Source organism: Macaca nemestrina, chromosome X (assembly GCF_043159975.1).
Source record: "Macaca nemestrina isolate mMacNem1 chromosome X, mMacNem.hap1, whole genome shotgun sequence".
NCBI lineage: Eukaryota > Metazoa > Chordata > Mammalia > Primates > Cercopithecidae > Macaca > Macaca nemestrina.
The window spans coordinates 20,771,340-20,785,248 of record NC_092145.1 but is presented as its reverse complement, the minus strand read 5'-3'; the positions used below and the strand labels follow the sequence as shown (position 1 = coordinate 20,785,248).

Below are 13,909 nucleotides of genomic sequence, written 5' to 3'. Positions count from 1 at the left end.
GTTTATTCACTGGAATAAAGTCTCTTCTTCCAAATTCCTTATGACAGAACTTTTGTTCACAGTAATGACTCAAAGTCGTGTTAAGACTGCAAGAGGCTAGCAGAAGTGAAGCCATGGTGATGCCACAGGTAGGATCAATTTGGATCCCCCACCCCCTCTCCCCTGGCCTCTTGACATCTTTTCACTTTGCACAAACTTCACTTGCTCTTCACTTCAGGAAGAGCACCGTGGTCTCCTCAGCTGTGTAGCAGCCCATACACAAAGCCAGGCTCAGATCCATTAGGATGTGGTGCTCTTTAGAAGAAGTGACTTCAGGCTGGGCGCGGTGGCTCACGCCTGTAATCCCAGCACTTTGGGAGGCCGAGGCAGGTGGATCACCTGAGGTCAGAAGTTGGAGACCAGCCTGGCCCCATATCTACTAAAAATACAAAAATTAGCCAGGCTTGGTGGCAGGCACCTGTAAACCCAGCTACTTGGGAGGCTGAGGCAGGAGAATCACTTGAACCCAGAAGGCAGAAGTTGCAGTGAGCCAAGATCGTGCCATTGCATTCCAGCCTGGGTGACAAGAGAGAGACTCCATCTCAAAAACAAAAAAAAAAAGTGACTTCAAACTAATGACTCCTTCCACAGCCAGCCCCAGAGGCAGCGATCACGGCAGGCATCTGCCTTTGATCCAGGAGACACTGCAGTTCAGGAAACAAGGCCCCCATTCCCTATTTTTTGAGTAGAGACCCCTGTTTTCCAGAATACTCCTCACTTCCCCTTAGGTGAGGAGAAGATGAGCAGTGAGGGAGGGAAGGAGAGGATGAAGCTGGCTCTGTGCCCCACTCCAAGGGCCACGGCTCTGGGTCTACATCACAGCCCACAACCAAAGGCAATCATAAGCACAATGAGTGCAGCTTCTTATGTCTCAAGTTTTCCGCCCCACCAAATAACCCATAAGGTATAATTTGTAATTTCCAAAGAGAAAAGGTATTTTCAACTAACTTAGTAAACGTGACATGTTCTCAGTTGCCTTGGTTTTTCTAGGAGGTCATTTCTGTGGCTACTGTCATGCTGTCTTTTTCTTCAACTTACGGGAAGTGGAAAGAATGAAGGGCTGGCACGTGATCTGCGTGCTGGTCTTGGCTCTGCATCTTACTCACTGGGAGGCCTTTTTACGGAGGGCAAGTGACTTCAACTTTCAGAGTCTCAGTTTTCTCAGTTGTGAAGGAGGGATAATAACTGCCCTTCCAATCTTACAATGGTGATCATTGAAATAAAATTATGGCTTAGAAAAGTCTTGTGAAGCTTTGGAGGGAAAACACACTGATTAATACATTATCAAAATACAGTGTTAATAGTACCCTATTTTAAAATGTTCTTTAGTGTTTTAGAGAAAAACGTTCTTAGAATAACTCTTAAAGTCTTATCTATTTTACCCTATATGTTTTTTGGTTTTGTTTTTGCTTATGTTGACTCTATTAATATTGTTCATTACATTTTTTAGTATGAGGGCAAGGTTGGCCGTGAAATATTAAATTCATTAGAATGTGGGATAGAATGACCCAAATGGTTATTTACATGGCAGGGGAGATACACTAAGAATTTGATCTCATGTATAAAGACAATTAGCTTTGTTGAGCCAGTAGGTTTACTACTTTTCCATAGTATATTCCTGTTTCACAACAGCACATTATGTCCAGGTCATTTGGTTATAAAGTAGAAAGTCAATCATAACCCCATGGCAACCTATCATCAGGCCAGTTTGTGAGCCTCTTCACCTGGTCTTTTTGATTATGAGAGCAGATTGCCCTGAACTGGATCCCTGGAGCTTTGAGCTAAGAACTTCATCAGATCCCTGCTAGAGGCTAATTAATCATCAAATCAGCTCATTGCAAAACCAAGTAGCCATGCTGATCCATTAATGCAAGTCCCCAGAGTCATTAGGGCAACGAAAGAGAAGGAAATGGCCTAATCTCCTCCCAGGATTAGAAGGGAGAAGTTCCTGAGGTCTAATGAGTTCCTGCTAAACTGGGGGTTGTGCTCCAAGAATTATGCTTTTTCTACCTTTTCCAGTAATATTCCTTTCAAAAAGCTACCCAGAAACAAAAGCGCCTATTGTATTGCCCAGCAGTGCTCAAGCATTTAAGGTTCTCTTCTTGGTGTAAGCAATTCAATACTCATGCAGAGCTACAGGCTAAGGTCACCCAGCAGGTTAGAAAGAGAAATAGCAATCAACTACCTGCCCTTTCTGCCTACATGAAGTCAGACCGATCTGACTGATTTTCTTAAATATCTTTACCAGTTATTTGGGACTATAATAAATCTTCTCTTTGTTCTGGAAGAGCATGTGGTTTGCAATTTGCTTCCTATTTGGGTTAACAGTCACTGACAAGAGAGAATAACTTCGATAATTGCTCTAGGTTTTTTCTGATTGCTCTGAAACATTTAGCTGTCCAACATGACACCATAATAACTGGCTGAAATGTGAAAAGCCTTCTAGTGAAGTAAGTAGCATGCAAGTAGCTTGCATGGTAGCAGTTTGGTTTTCTGCTGTTGTTGCTGAGATGACTGGTTGCTTTGGTGTTGTATATGCACATACCATCCTGGTTTCTTTTTTTCATTGAGTTGCCCTAAAAGTAAGCTCCTTTATTTTATTTATTTATTTTTTTTGAGACGGAGTTTTGCTGTTTTTGCCCAGTCTGGAGTGCAGTGGTGCAATCTCAGCTCACCGCATCCTCCTTCTCATGAGTTCAAGTGATTCTCCTGCCTCAGCCTCCCTAGTAGTTGGGATTACAGGTATGTGCCACCACGCCTGGCTAATTTTTGTATTTTTAGTACAGACAGGGTTTCACCATGTTGGTCACGCTGTTCTTGAACTCCTGACCTCAGGTGATCCACCCGCCTCAGCCTCCCAAAGTGCTGGGATTACAGGTGTGAGCCATAGTGCCCAGCCAGTAAACTCCCTTTAAAAAAGCGAACTCTCGGCTGGGCATGGTGGCTCACGCCTGTAATTCCAGCACTTTGGGAGGCCAGGGTGGGCAGATCACAAGGTCAGGAGTTTGAGACCAGACTGGCCAACATAGTGAAACCCTGTCTCTACTAAAAATACAAAAATTAGCTGGGCATGGTGACAGATGTCTGTAATCCCAGGTACTCGGGAGGCTGAGGCAGGAGAATCACTTGAACCCAGGAGATGGAGGTTGCGGTGAGCTGAGATCATGCCATTGCACTCCAGCCTGGGCAACAAGAGCAAAATTCTGCCTCAAAAAAAAAACAAACAAAAAAACCCCAAAAAAACGAACTCTCTAACTGGGAGGAAGCATGCTATAAATCATAGACTCTGAAGCCAGCCTGACCTAAGTTTATTAGCTGTGGGATCTTGGAAAAGCCAAATAACATCTCTGCACTGTAGTTATCTCATTTTATAAATCTGGCATGATGATATCTGCCTTGTGGTCTTGTTGCAAGATTGTTAGGAGGCTGTTTAGAGCCTACTCTGTGCCAGGCAGTCAGTACTTCCTAACTTTCAATACACAGACAGAGCACCTGGGGAATCTTGTTAAACCGCACACCCTGGTTCAGTCAGTCATGGGTGGAGCCTGAGGTTCTCCATGGCCAGTAAGCTCCCAGGTAAGCCCATGCTGCTTGGCCATGGACCACACATGGAATAGCAAGGGTCTCAATATCATTTGCAAAGTGCCTAACACAGTTAATGCTCAATACTAATGCCTGTTTACCCCGGAATAATTCAATCACTCATTTTAAAGTGGGTGAGAAGCCCCTTTTCCACAGAAGTAATATCAGTCTGCCAATAGCTATGTACCCATACATATCCTTTACAAACTCCATCTTGGCCCCACAGGTGGCTCACACCTGTAATCCCAGCACTTTGGGAGGCAGAGGCGGGTGGATCACTTGAGGTCAGGAATTCGAGACCAGCCTGGCCAATATGGTGAAACCCCATCTCTACTAAAAATGCGAAAATTAGCAGGGCATGGTGGCACTAGCCTGTAATCCCAGCTACTCAAGAGGCTGAGACAGGATAATCGCTTGAACCCAGGAGGCGGAGGTTGCAGTGAGCCGAGATCGTGCCACTGCACTTCAGCCTGGGCAACAGAGTGAGACTCTGTCTCAAAAAAACAAAACAAACAAAAACACCAAAATTCCATCTCATCACGATTGGCCATGGTTGGTAGTTTCTGAAGGCAGGTGATAAGTACACAGGCAGAGTTCATTTATATTATTCTCTTGACTTTTGTAAATATTCAAAATTTTCCATAAGAAAAATTTTAATGTAAGAAAGAAAACCCCAACAGAGGACTTTTAGGGCAGTGAAACTACTCCGTATGATGCTATACTGGTGGGTGCATGTCATTAAACATTTGTCCCAACCCATAGAATATATCACACCAACAGCGAACCCTAATGTAAACTGTGGGCTTTGAGTGATCATGATGTGTCAATGTAGGTTCATTGATTGTAACAAATGTACCAGTCTGATGAGGAATGTTGCTAGTGGGAGAGGCTGTGCACGTGGCGGAGGGAGGAGGGGAGTATATGTGAACTCTGTACTTTCTGAACAATTTTGCTGTGAACCCAAAACTGCTCTCAAAAATAAAGTCTACTAAAAAAAACACACAAAGAAACAAAAAACATCTGCTCTCTAGCAGCCTGAGAACAGCAGAAGATACAGGTTATCTAGTACAGTGATTAGCTGCAAAAACATGTTTATTAGGAGAGAGGGTGCTTTTGTTTAATAAATTGCATGCCTGGCTGGGTATGATGGCTGACACCTGTAATCCCAGCACTTTGGGAGGCCAAGGTGGGAGGATTGCTTGAACCTAGGAATTCAAGAGCAGCCTAGAAAACAAAGTGAGACCCCCCATCTCTACAAAAAGTAATAAAAAAAAAATTATCCGGGCATGGTGGTGTGTGCCTGTAATCCCAGCTACTTGGGAGGCTGAGATGGGAGGATCACTTGAGCCTGGGAGGTTGAGGCTGAAGTGAGCCATGATCACAATACTGCACTGCAGCCTAGGCAACAGAGCAAGGCCCTGTCTCAGACGAAAAAAAAAAAGAAAGAAAGGAGAGAGAGAGAGAAGGAAAGAAGAAAAAAAGAAAGAAGAAAGAAAGAAAAGAAAAAAGAGAAGGAAAGAAGAAAAAAAGAAAGAAAGAAAAGAAAAAAAATCCATTCCTAACTGTACCTCCTGTGACTTATGATTGTGCAAAAGTAATTTAATGTGGGATTTCATCTGTGTGTATGCACGTGCGCCTGTGCCACATCTGCATTCTGCTTTCTATCCCAGAGGTTGGCAGTTTTCTTAACATAATCACACCTCACACTTCGTTTCGTCAAGAGAGATTTCACATTGTTTTTCTCTACCCTGGTGGACTAAAAAATCTGTCTGCATTCTTATGAAATCATTTCATTTATTCTTTTCTCTTTATCGAATCAAGCCTTTCCACCACCTACCTGGATCACATTCTGAACTGTCTAGCTTGTGTGTTTGTTAAGTCAGTGATTCACAAAGCAATCACCCAGCTAATTGGCAAACGTATTTAGTAAGCTGGACATTCCTCACCATCATCTTCCTTGAACTGACCCAGTTTCTATTAGGCGCTGAAGCTAACATGGCCCATGGTAAGTGTCACTTTAATTTGTTGACTATCTTCTGATTAACTAAGTGACGGGCAAATCACAGAAAAACTAAATGAACAAACTAAACAGCCAGCTTGAGTTTAGTCCATTTGCATTTTTGTTCTCTCGGTCATATAAAGCCTCTCCAAACCAGTGTCAATTTATTCCTCCTTTATCTGCCCATGGCTTGCTTACAGGGTCTTTGATGTGGTAACTGGACAGGACTGTCTTAACATCCTGTAGCTGGGTCAACTCTTTGTTATTCTGTTTGGTATTTAATCCCGGAGACTAATGTTCTGCTCTGGTATGTTGTTTATCACTTCCAGATTATAGGTGTAGCAAATACTTTCCTAATGAAATAATCACTAACTTGACATTCCACTTCTAGGATAATGCAGCTAGGCTGGCTGGGCCCCTCCATTTGAATCTTCTAAGATAACTCTGTGGTCCCAGTTCCTCCCACCCCCCAACTTCCTTTAGGTCTAAATTGTTCCTTTTAGGCATGCTTTCTCTAAATGGCAGGGTTTTAGGTACCACTTGAAATCTTCAATCTCTTTCATAATAGTCAAGTTTTGAAACCTTAGCATCGGCCGGGCGCGGTGGCTCATGCCTGTAATCCCAGCACTTTGGGAGGCCGAGGCGGGCGGATCACAAGGTCAGGAGATCGAGACCACGGTGAAACCCCGTTTCTACTAAAAATACAAAAAAAATTAGCCGGGCGCGGTGGCGGGCGCCTGTAGTCCCAGCTACTCAGGAGACTGAGGCAGGAGAATGGCGTGAACCCAGGAGGCGGAGCTTGCAGTGAGCCGAGATTGCGCCACTGCACTCCAGCCTGGGCGACAGAGCGAGACTCTGTCTCAAAAAAAAAAAAAAAAAAAAAAAAGAAACCTTAGCATCTACTTCCGTGTGCGTGTGGAAACCCTGTAGATATCACCTCTGCAGCTGCTATAGTCCTTCAACTTATTCGTTCAGTGAACGAAAATACCTGGGAGACACTCGTTTCCAGAATCTTTTCTAGAAACCTAAAGCTTCACAGGCTGACTTTGTACAGCTCCTTTCGAAATGAACTCGGGTGGCAGAACTGTGCTGGCCTAACGATTTCGTGGTGGCAGAAACACCTGCAGTGACGGATAATTGCAACTATTGCCATGTCTCTTGCTGTGTTTCCTGTTTGCTAGCTACCTTCAGGATGAATCATATTTGTTTTCACGATGACAATTACTTCTTTACCTCTTCTCTGATTAAATTTTGTGATACCTGTGGCCCCTTGGCTAGCTTAGTTCTTTCCTCATGAGCCTGTGTTCATCCCCATGAGTCACAGCAGTAAAGTTTTCTTCACAGCAGACAGGAAATAATGGAACACACAACAGTCTCATCTCCCTAGACATTATTTCAAAACAAATCTCACCTCGTGGCACATCCTTGCCTCTTCTTGTGAATCCAGCTCCTCTCTGTATGTGAATTAAACTTACCCTTCCAGAGCCAGCTCAAGCCCCAGGTCTCTGACTACTAATGAAACTATTATTGTTTCTACAGAAAAAAAGTAAGAATATACAGGTTGAGCACCCCTAATCCAAAACTCCAAAGTCTGAAATGCTCCAAACTAAAACTTCTGGAGTGCTGACATGATGCCCCAAGTGGAAAATTCCACACCTGACCTCATGTGATGGGTCACAGTCAAAAGGCAGGTACGTAACAGTTTATTCAATGTCCCCAAGGGAAAAATAAAATTACCTGCTGGCTATGTGTATAAGGTATGTATGAAACAAATTTCATGTTTACAGATGGGGTCCTATCCCCAAGATAGCTCATTATGTATATGCAAATATCCCCAAATCTGAAAAACTTCCCAAATCTGAAACACCTCTGGTCCCAAGCATTTTGGATGAGGGATACATTTTGGATAAGGGATACTCAACTTGCATATGTTTTGCATAAAGAAACAAAGTAGCCTGGCCAACATGGCAAAACCCTGTCTCTACTAAAAATACAAAAATTAGCCAGGCATAGTGGTGCAAATCTGTAATCCCAGCTACTCAGGAGGCTGAGGCTGCAGTGAGCCGAGATTGCGCCACTGAACTCCAGCCTGGGTGACAGAGAGAGACCCTGTCTCCAACACTCAAACACACACACACACACACACATATATTTAAACTAATAAAAGGGGTCATTTGTAAGGCGCTGGGTGCACCGAGAGGGTGAGGAGTGATTTTTCACTCTATTTTCATTTTTGAAGCATGATTGTTACCTATTCAAGAAGTTAAATTACAAAGTGACTTAAATCCCTTGGTAAATAAAGCTGCTATTATTTCACTGTTTCTACTTTTCCTATGTCAGTCACAGAAATATGAGACAGCTTTAGGAAATAAGAGAGCTAAAACCTTAAGTTCCTCAAAGGTAAGTTAAATAAAATGTTTAAATCAATGTGAAGCTCAGGTCTCCATTTCTGTTTATTTTTTAAAGTAATTTCTGTTCTTTACAATGTGTTATTATACACACATACATACACGTATGTGCACTTGCGCACACGTGCACACACAGGACTTGAGATGGATAAGTAAGAATAGCCTCCACACATAATTTCTACAAAGTTCAAAGTAGATTACATTTATGTGCTTTTCATTCATTACACAATGTACAGACATGATCCGTTTAATGACTTAGGCTCCTCACATGGTTAAACAGTGAGGATTTCCTATGGAAGACTAGACATAGAAGTTTTTAGAAGCGGAGACTATTTTCTGCAAAAACCAACCTCAGGCATACATTTGTGTTTGTTGCAGTGCATAAATTCATTCTGTAAAAAGATCTGAAAGATGATTTTCAAGAGACTCTTAATGCATTGTGCTTTCAGGTAAAAATCCTTAGACAAAAGATCAGTTACTATGACAGTAACAGTTAAAACTGCATATATGTGTTAGAGATCAGAAGAGGCTATAAAGAAATGTAAATAGTTGTGCTTAGGGGATTTTTTTTGGCAAAGTTGTCTTAATAATAAATAAAAACTTAAAAAAAAGTCTCAGTGACTGATATAAAATCGACACAGCTATGAAGAGTTTCCTACACTTGGCTTAGAGTTTAAAGGTGAAAAATCATCTCCACATAAATCACCTGGTATCTGGTAAGCCCAGTCTGGGCAAGTCAGGTGGGGAAGGGGCTTGGAAGAAAAGATAAAGTGATTTTTCCTTCCTGTTAACACAAAGCATTAACCAGAGGTAAAGCCAGGGTGAACCAACTAATTAAACAGATGCCTACCTTCCTTTAGAACTCTTAGACCAAAGAGAGAGGTCACCCTACTTCCATTAGGTTTTTTTAAAAAACCGCTATGATTCTTGGTGTCTGGACCACAACCCATTCTGTAATTCACAAGATTAATATGTCCTGTCTTCTGTGAGACCCTAGGATAAGCATGATCCCTTAGTACTTTATGCTTTATTCCCCTCTACACATTAATGGTAAAACACTTTTAGAAACACCATGGCAACCGCTTATAATGATAGAGGGTAAGATATGATTAACATAATAACGCTGACGTTTGTAGCTAGGGAATAAATGTCATTTTAGTTTTAGGCCGGTCAGTTTGTTCCTTTAGTCCTGTAACTTCGAAGCAGACATGACCCCTAGCAATCAAAGTGAACTGGAAAAAAAGGGTGAGCAAATAACAAATGTTTTAAAGTCTCTTGCACAACAGGTATAGGTATAAAAAGAATTTCTTCAAATAATTTCCTAGGTGTCACTCAGAAGCATCCTTGCTGTCTGTAAAATAATGTTCTGCGGTCCTTCAAATTAAATTATAATTTAAAATATATATTATACATTTGCAATTACTTGAAATCATTCAATAGTTTGTAGCATGTTAATGGAGTGAAATAGAGATAAAAGGCAGTCCACATTCATATTTTCAAGATAGATTTACTTCAGAAGTCAACTGAAATCCTTGCTCATGTTCTAAGTATGGCCATTGTGATAAGACCTGAAAGAAAAAAAATGGAGAACAGTTAAAGATATGCATCTAATAGAATATTTCATTCAATAAGCAATTGTTTGGACCTCAGTGAACAAATAAAACATAGCACATAGGCAGGCACTCTACCAACAACTCAAAGTCAATTTGAATTTTGTTGATATTATAAAGAAGAAATCCAATTTATAGCAATGGGCAGTCACTGGAGAGATTTAATTAAATCACTAATGTCTGGCCACAGCAAACTATCAAATATACCTCCTACTTTATTCAGTCACATCAGCCATAACAGCAGATGTGCCATTTTAAAGCATGGGTAAAGCCAGTCGACTTTGTTAACAGAAGCATCAAGAGTCTACCTGTATCCCAGGGCCCTAGGGCCACAAAGAGACAGAAGCATGGCATTCCTGCTTTGCTTCTTTCTTTTGAAGAGAGAATATATAAAATATAAAATAAGAATAAGAATATGCTCAGTCCTAAATGAAGGATGATGAAAGTGTGATTTAAAAAAAAAAAAAGTACAGAGACAGAGGATAATCACATGAGACTGGGGCAGTCAGAAAAGTTGCCCCCAATGATAAAAAGCTGCTTTACAAGATGGACAGGGGCCAGGCATGGTGGCTCACGCCTGTAATGCCAGCACTTTGGGAGGCCAAGGCAGGTGGATTACCTGATGTCAGGAGTTCAAGACAAGCCTGGCCAACGTGGCAAAACCCTGTCTCTACTGAAAATACAAAAATTAGCCGGGTGTGGTGGCGAGCACCTGCAATCCCAGCTACTTGGGAAGCTGAGGCAGGAGAATCCAGTGAACTGGGGAGGCGGAGGTTGCAGTGAGCTGAGATCCGGCCACCCACTGCCCTTCAGCCTGGGTGACAGAGCAAGACTTTATCGCAAAAAAAAAAAAAAAGACATGGACAGGAAAGAGAGAACGAGGAGATGGGCAGGCATTTCAGGTGAGGGAATGGCATGAGTAAGGGCCTGGAGAACCAGGCCTCTAGAGGAGCTTTTCCAGAATGAGTGAATAATCTAAAAGGCTTTAGGCAATGATTTACAGGAGGAAGCAGCTAGACAAATTTGGCTCAGAGAGGTCTCAGATTGTGGAGAGTCTTAAATGCCAAACTATGGCACTGAAGGTTATATACTTCATCGTATGGATTATGGGGAACCACTGAAGATTTTTGACTAGGGGGTGGTCGTGAGAGCAAAAGAGAAATAAATATGACAATATGATGGATGGTTGGGGGTGGGAATGAATGGGGGAAGAAAAAGAGAGAAGGAACACAGACAGAAGGTAGAGAGATCAAGAGAATCATCAAGAAGATGATTCTCAAAATAAAAGAGAGAGAGCAGCCAGGCCTGGTGGCTCACGCCTGTAACCCCAGCACTTTGGGAGGTCGAGTTGGGCAGATCACCTGAGGTTGGGAGTTCGAGATCACCCTGACCAACATGGAGAAACCCCATCTCTACTAAAAATACAAAATTAGCTGGGTGTGGTGGTGCATGCCTGTAATCCCAGCTACTCGGGAGGCTGAGGCAGGAGAATCGCTTGAACCTGGAAGGCGAGGCTTGCAGTGAGCTGAGAATGCGCCATTGCACTGCAGCCTGGGCAACAAGAGGGAAATTTCGTCTCTAAATAAATAAATAAATAAATAAGAGAAAGCACATATGCCAGGGAATTCCAGCCTGGGCAACAAGAGCGAAATTTCGTCTCTAAATAAATAAATAAATAAATAAGAGAAAGCACATATGCCAGGGAATACCGAAAAGAGTTGGCATCTAAGCAAAGGTGAGAGGAGAACATGAGGAAAGTCATTCATCACCAGAACACTAATCCTCAACACACGGAAGGTACAGAATAAATATTTGTTCCATTGAAATAATTAACTCTTAAGATTTCAAGCCAGGATGACTGAAATAGTGAATCAACAGGAAATAAGGGAATTGGCTTAAAAAGTTCTGAACATGGTGCCTTCAAAAGTAAAGAAAAAATAATAATAAAAGAGAAAGGTTCACAATATTAAACAAGGCTGCATTATTCATCTTTATCACCACATGTACTTTGTTTCCCTAGGAGCAATTCCTAAAAGTAGAAATGCTGTATCATGGAATGCATGCGGTTTACATTTTATACATGTTTTATGACATTGTAAGTCGGCAAAAGGAAAATAATTGAATACAGTATCAGGTACTAGATAAATAAGCTAAAAAGAACTAAATGTGAGCTGAAAGTCTTCAAAGGCACCTGACCTCAACATGCTCTTGAAACATTTCTTTACCTGTTCTTCAGGAAAAAAAAAAAAAAAAAAAAATCAAACCACCACCACCCATAAACACATAAAATCCTACACATATGTCCCAAATGCATCTTTAAAACCCTTACCTAAGATATAAGCAGCCACTAATTTTTGATTCACACTTAAGTGGAGGTAGAGAGGCACCAGCGATTCCACATCCCCCATTGTAGGCAGCATCAGGGCTGCAATGCACACCACTCCCAGGAAGACAGTTAGTAAACTAGGTCCTGAGGAGACAGCTCTGTTTTCTGTAAAAAGACAAAAATCCCTAAGCTTCCTTCTAAAAACTTTAAGACAAAAGTTCCTTCACATACACTGGCCGCCACTCACCAGAATTCTGATTTTGTCTAACTTCTCCGATTGTTTCCCCATCGTTTTCATCCGTCAGAGAGTTAACTGCTGGGCTGATGTGGAAGCCCATGTCTTAACTGGTCTGAATCATTGCAGGATGGAATGCTGACGTGGCATTGTGAGGTAGTGAGCTCTTACTGAAAGGTGGTCACCAACTCCCCCGACCATCCCACCCTAGTCAGTAGAAAGTATTCAAGCATGTATCATCAATGTATGCACATTTTAAAATTATATGCACAAGTTCTGTACTGTTAGGCTTAATATAAAACATACAAATAGATTTTTGGAAGAATGTGCTAAAAATAAATATAAATTGAAGTTCTGATATTTTCTTCCAGTACCCCAGTGGCTTGCCTGTGTATATTCAATTTGAGCCTGCCACACTAGACCTCCACTACCTTTTGGGAATATTTTAAGGAGCTCCCCAGATAGGTTTGATCCTAATAACTGTACATCCTGCTATCAATTTTGAAAATGTTAAGGAACCAAAAGTGTTTCCCTCTGCTCTAACCCATTTATAGCAAAGAAGAAAACAGCAGAAACAGTATCTGGCAAATACGCTAAGTGAAATAAGCCAGTCACAGAAGGACAAATACTGCATGATTCCACTTATACAGGAAATCTAAAATAGTCAAACTCATAGAAGCAGAGAGCAAAATGGTAGTTGCCAGGGGCTGGGGGAGGAGGATAATGCAAATTGCTAATCAATGGGCATAGGTCTCAATTATGTAAACTGAGTGAGTCCTAGAAATCTACTCGACGTTATCCCTCCATTTATACACAAACATTCATTAAGAGACTAGATCTCACGTTAAATGTTCCTAAAATAAAATTCTAAAAGATTTTTTAAAAAGGCCGGGCATGGTGGCTCATGCCTGTAATCCCAGCACTTTGGAAGGCCAAGGTAGGTGGATCATGAGGTCAGGGGTTTGAGAACAGCCTGGCCAACATGGTGAAACCCCATCTCTACTAAAAATACAAAAATTAGCCGGGTGTGGTGGCACGCACCTGTAGTCCCAGCTACTCAGGAGGCTGAGGCAGGAGAATCGCTTGAACTCGGGAGGTGGAGGTTGCAGTGAGCCTAAACTGCACCATTGCACTTCAGCCTGGGTGACAGAGCAAGACTCCGTCTCAAAAAAAAAAAAAAAAAAAAAATTAAAAATGTTATCACACCTGCTATTCTACAGTTCTGACTCAAAAAAAAAAAAAAAAAAATTAAAAATGTTATCACACCTGCTATTCTACAGTTCTGACTCAAAAAAAAAAAAAAAATTAAAAATGTTATCACACCTGCTATTCTACAGTTCTGACTCTATTTGTATAGTATACATACCCATATTTTTAAGAAACCCAGTAACAGCATTTTCTTTCATACAGCTTTTCCCACTACCTTTCCTTTCATTAAAAGGAATAGCCAACAGCAACACAATCTTTGTGTTTCATTAATGAAATAATGCTGTTCATTCTATTATTAAATGGAACTTTTCTAAATTATTAATACCTTAGCTGTTGTGTGGCGTTAACTGAACTTCATCAGAGCCAGAGAGGTGAAAACAAATTCAAATTTTATAGTAATTATTGCTTGGAATGAAACAATAGCAGAAATACCTAAAAGAAAAACCCCAAGTCTTGTTTCAGTTAATAGAGTACCTTTATAGTTATCTTTGTTGCAAGGAT

General features: G+C 41.4%; 2 protein-coding genes across 11 annotated transcripts in view; one reads left to right on the top strand and one right to left on the bottom strand.

Moving 5' to 3' along the window:
• PABIR3 (PABIR family member 3) overlaps positions 1 to 13,909 on the top strand; it is a 121,447-nt gene that overhangs the window by 81,954 nt on the left and 25,584 nt on the right. The window contains exon 9 of one of the 7 annotated variants that reach the window (XM_011740987.3): positions 63 to 121. The exons of 5 other annotated variants lie outside the window; for them this stretch is intronic. In XM_011740987.3, the coding sequence (XP_011739289.1) occupies positions 63 to 100 (38 nt within the window). In that variant the 3' untranslated portion in view covers positions 101 to 121. Of the gene's footprint in view, positions 1 to 62; positions 122 to 13,909 lie in introns of those variants that run through there. One more of the 7 variants, XM_011740978.3, reaches the window with a different exon arrangement.
• The window catches only part of LOC105481408 (motile sperm domain containing 1), a 28,169-nt gene continuing 22,315 nt past the window's right edge, over positions 8,056 to 13,909 (bottom strand). Inside the window, exons 5-6 of one of the 4 annotated variants that reach the window (XM_011740971.3) lie at positions 11,968 to 12,129; positions 8,056 to 9,596 (exon numbers count right to left, since the gene is read on the bottom strand). In XM_011740971.3, the coding sequence (XP_011739273.2) occupies positions 9,565 to 9,596; positions 11,968 to 12,129 (194 nt within the window). In that variant the 3' untranslated portion in view covers positions 8,056 to 9,564. Of the gene's footprint in view, positions 9,597 to 11,967; positions 12,130 to 12,331; positions 12,407 to 13,733; positions 13,841 to 13,909 lie in introns of those variants that run through there. The other 3 variants (XM_071088872.1, XM_071088873.1, XM_011740972.2) reach the window with 3 other exon arrangements.